The following is a 10,636-nucleotide window of genomic DNA, read 5'->3' as shown; positions in this document are numbered from 1 at the left end:
TTTATACTAGAATGTGGTTAATAAGACAAAGCAAAAGAGTCTCCAACCCATCTAAATTAAACAAAGCCTGAAACGAATAGAAAAAATGTGCAGTGTGTATTTGGCAGATTTAAGACAACTCAGGACAATAAAACAATGGACTAGAGTGGACTATATAGATCTCTCTTAGGCACCATAATCAATATGAGCCCACAGTTATTTAAACTTGATTCAGGCCACAGTCAGACATTTGTTCTTATTTACAAATATTTAAATTAAATACAACCTGAAACATGTTTTGTTACATACCAAAAAACAAAAAAAAACTATACAACTCGAAGCAAATGTTTGTTTTAAATAATTACATTTAAACGAAATGGAACCACTTGTGGTGGTCAAGTTTTTACCACCCCTTCCAGAAAATCTTTTTCTACCATCTCTTCTATTTTTTGCCTAGCTTTGCTGGAAAATGGTTTGTGGTTTTCCAGCTTCATGTCCTTGTTGGGGAAGGTGGTGGAGTAGAGGACGGGGCTCCCTGAGTGTCCTGCGCATCGGCTGGTGACTTTGCTATTGAAGACTTGGCTAAGCACATTGAAGAACGGCAGGAGCTGCTCGAGGCTGCGCACAGTGCAGATGGTGAGCAGCAAGTGCCCCGGCTCCCAGCCCAGCGCTCTCCCTGAGTTGTCCTCCTCCGGATTTTTCTGCAGAAAACAGAGAGGCAACTGTTAGCAACAGAAGGCCTTAGTCTGTGAGAAAACTTAAACAGAGTTAAGAAATGAATACAAATGATGACATTAAGTCTCTATTCCAGACTTGCTAAAACACCTGCTTCTGACTGAGGCCTTCTGGTGCCAATTATTAACTGTACAGTGTAGTAAGATTTTTCCATCTAGAATGCACAAGTAAGCTTAGTTATTAGCGGAATTGGTTTTGCATATAGACAAATACTAAAGTTCATCTTGTGCTTTGCATATACTCAAAAAGCTCCCAGATTTCTGGACTCCCACTAAAGTATCCGAGGACTAGGTCATAAAATGACCACAGAAGAAGGGATGGAAGGTCTCATACATGTCACTGTTAGTACATCAGTCAATTACATTGTGGCCAGAAGGCTTAAGCCTGCCACAAGACAGTAGCAGAGTCTGATGAATAATTACTACCACACAGAGAAAGGAAAGGCACTCCAAGGAGAGACCTGCTATGTGCTTCTAGCTTGTAAACCACATGGGGAAGGAAAGCTGGCCCTGGAGGCAGTTACTCCAGGGCTGGTATCCTGCTCTGCCATGTCCTTACTGTGGGCAAGATGCAACCTATAAAATGGGGCAGCAGAAAAGTCAGATGAGAATGTATGTGAAGACTGTTCACCAAGTACAAGCAGTAATTTACATAAGCAGTTAATTTGAGAAGCCAACTAAATTATACAAATACAGTTGTAGACATTAGTCTATCTAGAGAATGTTCTGAGAGATCTGAAGATGTCTGAACTGGGGCAGAATCATACATGGGAAAACATACTGAGTAAAGACAATGAAAACAACAAGTAGAAAAAAATATCAAGTGGGACTTAGGAAGCACGATTATAGTTTCTCATATTTGTTAACAAATGGGGTTTGCCTTCTAAGATGTTGCTGAGAAACTTTCATTGTTTACTTAGTATTTTAATATCACTAGTTTCCTAGTGGAGAAGCAGATGCAAAATCCAGCTTATTTTCTTGTGTGCTTAACAGAGTTTGCTATTTTAAAAGAAAATCCTGTTTGAATCTATTTTCCTTTCTCAGAAGTCTAGGAACAAATAAGAAAAGATCATTTTGTTCTTTATCTATGGCCAAATTAAAAAAAAAAAAGCAGCTATCAGTTTATTTCTTAGTACAAAATCACTTTCCTTTCCTCTCACCTAGTAATGCTGGCTTTAATGACAGTCCTGGGACTGGCAACTACACCACTTTAAACTGCCCTAAATCCAAGTGTGATTCAATAGCCATTTAAGAGTCTGCAGAGATGAACTGAGTCTGAAGGGAAACAAGTAATATGCTTGAACCGTCTACACAGCTGATTTCCAAATGTAAGGAACTATGGTATAACCTTTTGATTATATTCCTGCCAAGAGGTACTTTTAATAGGACTTTTTTACTAAAAAGCTCTTGACCAAGAAGAGTGCACTTGTTTTAGTGTTTCTGTTCTTCTTAATCAGAACTAAATCACTGCCTCAGTAATAAATAAAATTTAAAAAGTCAAACATGTTTCCACGTGAACGACTTCTCCTTTCACTTCGACAGTCTGCACTGGAAAGACTTCCTTCCTGTTTCACCTCTCCTGGACTGCTGAAATCCAGACCTGGGTTTGTGTCTCAAGATTTGGTCCAGATGTGGCAACTTTTGCTGCCATATCACAAGCATCAAAAAGCCACCCTCACCTGATGACTGGCCATCTCCAATCCCTCCAAAATCACTGTCTTAAAGTCCTCCTCCTTGTCCTGTGGAAGGAAAGATTAGAACTCATAGCCTTTGCTCCATTGAAAAGTGGACTTGGCCATGAAGACCTTGTTTTAAGGCGTTTTGGATGAGAAAATGCTTTCCAATAAAACATTTTTATTTTGTGGGAGGAGTTCTATAAAAACTCATTACTATGAGACAGAGGGATGACAATGTACCTATAACCGCATAGCTTCTGGATTTCTTGTCAGGATTATTTTTTCAGACCCTGCAATATCAAAATGAAGGTACCCAAGTGTGCTCCTACACTCTGGATTCAACTTTCACCTTCATCTCCGTTCTGTTACTTATTAGTCTCCCAAAGAAACGACTTGATTTTAAATCAAGTTCTGTATGTCCTTTGAATATAACCACCTTTGAAATCACTGTCCCCCATTCCACCTCTGTAGTCTGTGGAATGTGGTTTAAGAGCTGCTTCCTGAATAGGGGACTCCAGAAGACTGGAAAATTTCTGAGCACTCAAAGCACGCCTTACAATCTAGTACTCAAAACAACAACCCAGACTGTCCCCATAGTATACAATTTAGTTTTGAAATTTTCTGAAGGCAAAAGACAAAAGATTTGTAACAAAGGCCTACTGATGAAAGAAACTCACTATTTTCTTGAATAAAGATCTGCAATGTATTAGCCTGATGTATAGTGGAAGTTGTACATAAGGTATGCTGTATCTTACAAATGTTAACTGCTTATACTTAACAAAAATACATTGAAAAGAATGTAATACCTTTGCCCTTTTCCGAAGAAGTTTTGCTAGTCGTACTACGTAAGGTTTAAATTCTCGTTGATGTATGCCCTGCCTTCTGACTTCCAAACCAGAATCATCTGAGACTTCTGGAATGAAGGCCCATCGGTACCTATGTATAGAAGAATGGTATCAGTATCAGTAGGATACACACGGTCCCTCTAAGACAGGGCCACTTAAATACAGTAGACACATCATGACTCCACCACGTACATGGATTCATGTTCAGCTGAGCCGCCTGCAGCCCTGTCCCCTTGAGCTTGTTTGTTAACCTGAGCCTTCGTCAGTAAGTAAAGACCCTGTCAACTACCCCACAGAGTTGAAGTGAGTAAATGAACATTTGTAATGAACACATGAAAACTGGAAAGTACTCAACACCATTTTTTTCATGAGCATAGATGTTTCCTACCTACAGAGTAAGGTGGGCAAAGGACTGAAAGGATTTAAGAAGGATGTAAATAGGGCTTCTGAGTACACTTCCATTCTATTTTTGTGTTTAAAATTTCATCTTTAATAAGTAAAATTAGTATCTATGAAAAAAATTCAAACAGTATAAAAGGGTGCACCAAAGAAAGGTAGTCTCTCTCCCCTCCCCACAGGTTCCACCAGTACTGCCGGTTTATCTCCATCTGGAGTCTATGCATAAAAAAGCATGGATTCACACAAGCAACTCCCACCTCTTTCAGTACATAAAAATGACTGCTGTTTATTTTAATTACATATCTTGGAGAAAGATCATATAAAATGCCATCCTTTTTATAAGCTACATAGTCCTCCAGTGTTGGAAGGTACTGACTTAACCCGTTTCCTAGACTGTCCAATTTTTTGCTATTACAAATACTGCCATAATGGATACCCTTATGAATTGCTGAATTTTGTGCATGTCTGGGAGGACAGTGGTTGGATAAATCATAGGCTATAGCAGAATTATTGGCCTGAGGAAAATATGTATTCTGAATATTGGTAAATATAAACCTCTTTGGAGAAAAACGAGAAAATATCAATGTATACTTCCAACACTAGTAAGAATGTTTCTACTTAAGGGTAAAAGGAGATACACTTTTAGATCTTTACCATTCTGATAGTTACTAATAACTTTAATTTGAATTTCTCTTACTAGTAAGCCTAAGCATCTTTTTAAACATTTGAAAAAATCATGAATAAAAAGATACTACTCTTTCAAAAATTATTAAATTCTCCATGTTATCTTTTACCACCTTATAGATTTTCTTAAAAAAAAAAAAAAGACATAGTTAAAAAAAAAACCCTGTAGTTGATACATTTTTGATCCCTTTTCTATATCTTGACAAGAGGGTAAGCTCATTATGGTTCTCACCATGGAAGCTAAAAAGGAAAGGTGTGTGAAGACTATAGTTGTAGTACCTCTGTGAACATAAGCTTCCTGGTTAATTTTGGACAGTTTCCTACAATTCTTAGTATCCTTTTCTAAATTTCTTCAGGAGTAATATCATTTTAACAGACACCCAACCACTGAAATTCATTAAGAAGTGGATATATATGGTTTCAAATGGGGGGAAAAAAAAAGGAATGTGAATTGATGTAAAAAAAATTCCTAGTTCTTACCATTACATTTAATGAAAAGTAAGCTTGTGCAACAGCAGTTTTTAGAGAAAAAAGGTTCTGGTATCTTACTCTTTATCCTATTAATATTCCATTGCACCCTATTAATAGCCCATGTTCTTGAATATATTGGATAGAATAATACAACACAATTTATAAATGCATAATTAATGATGTGTATAAATTCTCCAATTAGCCACATATTAATGAAACAATCTTATAGTGCTTGCATATTACTTTAACAAATATGAAAAAAAGTGAAAGTGATAGCTGCTTAGTTGTGTCTGACTCTTTGCAACCCCATGGACTGTAGCCCAGCAGGCTCCTCTGTCCATGGAATTCTCCAGGCAAGGATACTGGAGTGGGTAGCCATTCCCTTTTCCAGGGGATCTTCCCAACCCAGGGATTGAACCTGGGTCTCCTGCATTATAGGCAGTTTCTTTACTGGCTGAGCCACCAGGGAAGCTCAAATATGAAAAACCATAATTAAGTATCTTGAGCACTTATGAACAAGGCATTCATGAGAATCTGGTTATATTAATTTCTCCCTCTTCCCCTCTGCCACCTCTAGCTCACTTCACTATCATCTGAAAGTAAAGGTGTAAGGAAGCTGCCTGCCGATGCAGGAAGCATGGGTTCAGTCCCTGGGTTCGGAAGGTCCCCTGGAGTAGGAAATGGCACCCCACTCCAGTATTCGCATCTAGAAAATCCCATGGACAGAGAAGCCTGGCCCGCTACAGTTCATGGGGTCATAAAAGAGCTGGACATGACTTGGCTGCTACGCTACCACCACCACCACCTCCTACACTGGGCCTGAAGCTGGTGAGTCGTATCCCATGGCCTCACATCTGCTGGCTACTCAACCTGTTGACTGAATGGTCTCTTGGTCTTAATAGATCCATGACAACCATCTCCAACCAATAACAGTGTTGCCCCACCGTCCTCCTGCCAAAAAGTATTACATTTTAATAAAAATCAGAAATACTTTTACTTACACAAAAAGTTCTATCTTAGATGTCACTGACCAAAGCAAATGCATTTCCAAAATGTCTATTTAGTATCTTTAATTTACTTACATCTGAAATTGAGGAAGATTTTCGGAGGGCAATGCCAGAGCCAAATCCAAAAATTTGCAAGCAGAGAGATAGAGGTTTAACCACCGCTGGCTGTTGTATGAAGTAGAAAAGCCATTACCTCCTGTGTAGGTTGTCTCCAGACCAGCCACAGAGGGGCCTGAAGTCCTGTAGGCAGGGGACAGTGCTGTCAGCAGTTGTACCCTCTTACTGACAAGTAATTCCTGGAAAATCTCAAAATGCCAGCTAATATTTTTCATAATCAGTCTGATAAATGTACCAGTAATTGCTAAGCAAGGTCATGACTAAATTATACTGTTCTCAAATCAAAAATTCATTTCTGTTCTTTTAAATATTAAGACTATAAAAACAGCAGAGAATAACTATACTCAAGAAGGATAAAAATATAAGCTGTGAAACTAACAGGCCTCCCTGCTACTGAGTGCCCTTCTGTAAAGACAGTGAGAGGGGAAGTTCCTCTCAGAACCCACACGGTCATTAGCACAGGGGACACTTAGAAACCTAGCACTGAAGGGGAGCAGACAAATTCAAGACACGTAGTGTCAACTTTTCAATTTATAAACTGGTTTGTACAAAAATTCCTAAATAAAAATAAATTATGTTTAGCCGTATATTAATAAACTGCTTCACTACAAAAAATAAAATTCTAGCACATTAAACTGAGATCCTTCTGGAAGATATAGACATTTGAATACCTTAGTTACAGGTTACCTGCCATAATAGGTTTTGCTGCATGTTTCAGGGAATAGAGATGACCTACTAAAACCAACCTTGTTCACACAGCAATGCTGCTACATTACTGTAGTGACAGAATTGTAGAAACAGTATTGCCTGAAACTGTATTTATGTCTAGAGGCCCACAGCTGCAAATTTAGATAGTTTAATTCAGTCTAAAAAACCTAAGGTATACATGAAACTGTACTATAGCCCAAAGCAATAAATTGGATAACAAGAGACTAAATACATGAACTATTCAGATGAAACAGTGTCTATTCCATCCTAGTTGTAACTCTGGATGATTCAGGACACTAAGCACTGACAACACTGAAATGAACCACATATTACCGTGAAATATCTTCATCAGCAGTGAGTTCCTGCTCCATCAGTAAAAACACCTGTACCTGAAGACCACGGAATAAGTGTCAAATGTTTATCTGATCCTTCCTTCAAGCTATCTTTAGGCTATATTTTCATCAATCCAAACACAAATTTTAGGATACAATGTTAGGATCATTAAATTATAGTTTCTAAAAATAAAACTGGATGTTTAGCACAGAGCCATGCTACTCATCTGGCAGAGGTGGGATGAAAGCATGCACTTATTTGGTGATTATGGAACAAAGTTATAGTTACCTAAAAAGACACATGTTACAGCCATTTGTTTGTGAGGAAAGTATAGGGCTGGGTTTTCAGAGTTAAGAGATGGTTTTCTCTTTCCTTACTCATCTCTTCCCCCTCCCCCACCCTCCCAAGGCATTCAGATGAGGGTGATGGTTTGGTCTGAGAGGAGAATGGGCTGGTATCTGGGACTTAAGAAGGTTTTATTGTTTGGGACTTTACAAAATCTTATCAGAGTGTCTCTGAAGCAATTTATCTGGGTAAGAGCTGCATTTCAGAGTGATACATGCCTTCAGGCCACTAAATTCAGCTTAAAAAAAAAAAAAAGTGAAGTTGCTCAGTCCTGTCCGTGTCCGACTCTTTGCAGCCCCATGGACTGTAGCCCACCAGACTCCTCCATCCATGAAATTTTCCAGGCAAGAGTACTGGAGTGGGTCGCCATTTCCTTCTCCAGGGCATCTTCCTGACCCAGGGATCGAACCCAGTTCTCCCGCATTGGAGGCAGACGCTTTGCCCTCTGAGCCACCAGGGAAGCCTGAAATCCAGCTAACCCACCTCTAATCACCCTGGAGGTTCCACTATAGGTGGAGCCAGGCCCGGCAGCCACGGCACAGTTAAACCTTGTCATGTAAAGCAGATCAGGTGAAGTGATGATTCACAAGGAGCTGATGACCCTGAATACTGCACATTTCAGTTTAAACCATGGAGACATAATCTGACTTGCTTTACTAGTTTCAGCTGTAATAATCTCGGCTTAACTAGAGTTCAGTTCACTTCCCAAATCAGTTTTTATCCAGTAAGCGTGCCGATACTTGTCCCATTGTTTTATAATTCAGATTTACTACCTGAGTTAAAATTAACTCACAAGTTCTGTGATCATGGTAGGCCAGAGCGAGGTAAGATGTTGTGGAGACATTCTCAAAAGTAACACTCTGAAAAACAGGAACACTTGAGAGTGAAGAGTTGGCACCTGGGGCAGACGAAGACTCTCAACCAATCTCTCTGAAAACAAACAAACAAACAAAGAAAACCCAGTATATTTTCAATATCTAAATGTTTAGTATCATTTCCATATAAACATTTTGATATAATCTATTATTTCCAAAACTAAGATGAAGAATCAACTTTTTAAAAAATTTGTAATCTGGTGTAGATACTTTCATTAATTTGATTTTTACTAGAAAAATTGCTGTAAAGGCTTAAAATGCTTGCTCTGTATTTCTGTACTTATCATGGATGGAATAACAGATTGATATTGGTCCACGGACCACACTTTGAGAAGCACCAATAGAGTCAATGTTCAAAACATCACAGGGCAAATAGTGTGTACGATGTACCCTGGACATTAGGTATAAAGAGTCAGAAAAGAAGGAGTCCTTTATCTTCAGAGAGCGAGGCATAATCTCTGTAAAGAGATGACAACTCTCATTCTCAACCCAGTCCCCACACCGCCTGCCGAGGCTGGGGGCTGCCTGCACACTGACTCGTGTGCAGCAAACAGTTCTGCCTGGGCAAGTTCACTCCCGCTACAGGGCCACTGGCGGCGGCTCAGGGTGATGACTGCGCCGATACCCTCCAGGGCACAGGACCACCAAACCCATGTGATGGAAGAGATCGGAAACCTTACATAACCCGCTGCTCTGCCCCCAAATTCTAACTTCTAGCTAAAATTTCCTGGTTATGCGTCTATTTCAGTCTCCTCCTTTAAAGATGTATAACCTCTCATCCACAAAAAAAAAAAAAAAAAAAAAGCCACTAATATGCCTGGCTGCAGCAAAACAGCCTTCCACCTCATTCTCAAACATGACTTCCCAGGAAATTTGACCCAAATAATAAAATAGAGACCATATTTACGCAAGTCCTATAAACGCAGTGTTTGATTTCTTTTACATTCGAGTGATAATTAATTTTTGTTGTTTCAATAGAATAAATTTCTAATTCTACAACATTCTCTATCCACCAACATTTGTTAAATATTTCACCCCAACTTATAACTTATGGAAAGTATTTTTTAAGGAACAACAAAAACTCAACAGTTTGGAAAATAGAGAAAATAGTTTTCCACTGTTTACCTTGTATATCGGGAAGATATTTCTGATACTGGTCAATTTCACTGCTAAAAATAGCAAATGCTAATCTTTTCAGAAGCATGGCTCTCTGCTCTAGTTCCACATCACGGTTTGCAAAGAGATTAAGCGAACTGCTCTGGGCCACAGCTACACGAGCTGAGGGGGATAAAAAAGCAAGTAAGAGGCTGTCACAGTCATTTAGCGATTTGAAAAAAGATGCTTGCACTTTTCGTTTTTAAGAATGTCTAGAAACCCTATGACACCCGAGAGAGAGGCGCTCCGGGTGGAGGACTGGGGAGCTCTTCTCCGAGGCAGATGCGCTGGCACACAGAACCAGCACACACACGGCAGAGACCAATGCGATGTGGAGAGAGAAGGAAACTGAGGGCTGACGTAGGCTTCAGATCACTAACAATGCCCCTTTATGAAGCCCTTTATTATTTTATGCCATCTGCCTAAATCCTTCTCATTATTTTGAAAACTTCTGGCCTGGCCCAGCCAAGTCTACCGAGCTCTCCCTCCTGTCTTGTACTCACCCCCATTCCCTCTTTGCAGCCACTCTGTCTTCTTTGCTCTTTCGTGAACTCAGTAAGCTTGTTCCTATCCTGAGGACTTTATAATTTTTGTCCTTTATTTCCTAGAATACTTTGTCCCTAGGCATGCTCATAGCTGTCTTTTTTTTTTTTAGTTTCACCTCAAGTATGAGTTCCTGAGCTGTTATTTAAAATCTACTGTAACGCCCTATTTCCTTCACAACTTCTTACTTGCTCTCTGAAATAATTTTACTTATTGGATTAAGGTGAGCATAATGCCTGGCACATTTTTGTCTTTTAATAAGTAATTGTTAAAAAGATGAATCTCAACCTTAAAACAAACCTGTGGAGATTAGAGAATACACTGTCCTTTTTCTAGAGGGGAAACTGCAGCTTGGTTAAGAAGGGACATAAAATTCAAAGGATTCATCCAACTTCGCTGCTATTTAAGATCATTAGTTGGATAATTTTCAAACTTTAAGAAAATCAAGAAAACTTTTTTTTTCCAGATGAAATACTACGAGAAACTCCAATTTATAAACAAAAAAAAATAGATAATTAGTGGGGTGAAAAGTGACTCTACTCTTTCTTCATTCAAAGGAGATAAACACAGCCGCAGTATCTTCTTTTTGGGGTCTCACTTCCCCAACCAAGGATGGAATCCACACCCCCGGCAGTGGAAGCCTGGAGTCCTGCCCCCAGGATGGATGGCCGGGGAACCCCCCAGAGCCCCAGGGCTTAGAGTGACTTGTTTGATAGGTCTGTCCCTGTTGCCTGCTTTTCTCCGCCTTCCTGGTCAGTCCTTCCT

At 39.5% G+C, this 10,636-nt stretch overlaps 1 protein-coding gene across 6 annotated transcripts in view; it reads right to left on the bottom strand.

The window, feature by feature from the left end:
- The window catches only part of DOPEY1 (dopey family member 1), a 114,402-nt gene continuing 103,834 nt past the window's right edge, over positions 69-10,636 (bottom strand). For 2 of the 6 annotated variants that reach the window (XM_018052920.1, XM_018052921.1), the window contains 7 exons: positions 9,299-9,451; positions 8,092-8,228; positions 6,954-7,009; positions 5,871-6,035; positions 3,196-3,325; positions 2,393-2,452; positions 69-680 (listed from right to left, as the gene is read on the bottom strand). In XM_018052920.1, the coding sequence (XP_017908409.1) occupies positions 375-680; positions 2,393-2,452; positions 3,196-3,325; positions 5,871-6,035; positions 6,954-7,009; positions 8,092-8,228; positions 9,299-9,451 (1,007 nt within the window). In that variant the 3' untranslated portion in view covers positions 69-374. Of the gene's footprint in view, positions 681-2,392; positions 2,453-3,195; positions 3,326-5,870; positions 6,036-6,953; positions 7,010-8,091; positions 8,229-9,298; positions 9,452-10,636 lie in introns of those variants that run through there. The other 4 variants (XM_018052919.1, XM_018052923.1, XM_018052922.1 and 1 more) reach the window with 4 other exon arrangements.

The sequence above is a fragment of the Capra hircus genome, chromosome 9 (assembly GCF_001704415.2).
Source record: "Capra hircus breed San Clemente chromosome 9, ASM170441v1, whole genome shotgun sequence".
Lineage (NCBI taxonomy): Eukaryota > Metazoa > Chordata > Mammalia > Artiodactyla > Bovidae > Capra > Capra hircus.
Note: the sequence above shows the minus strand (reverse complement) of the source record. Positions and strands in the feature narration are given on the sequence as shown.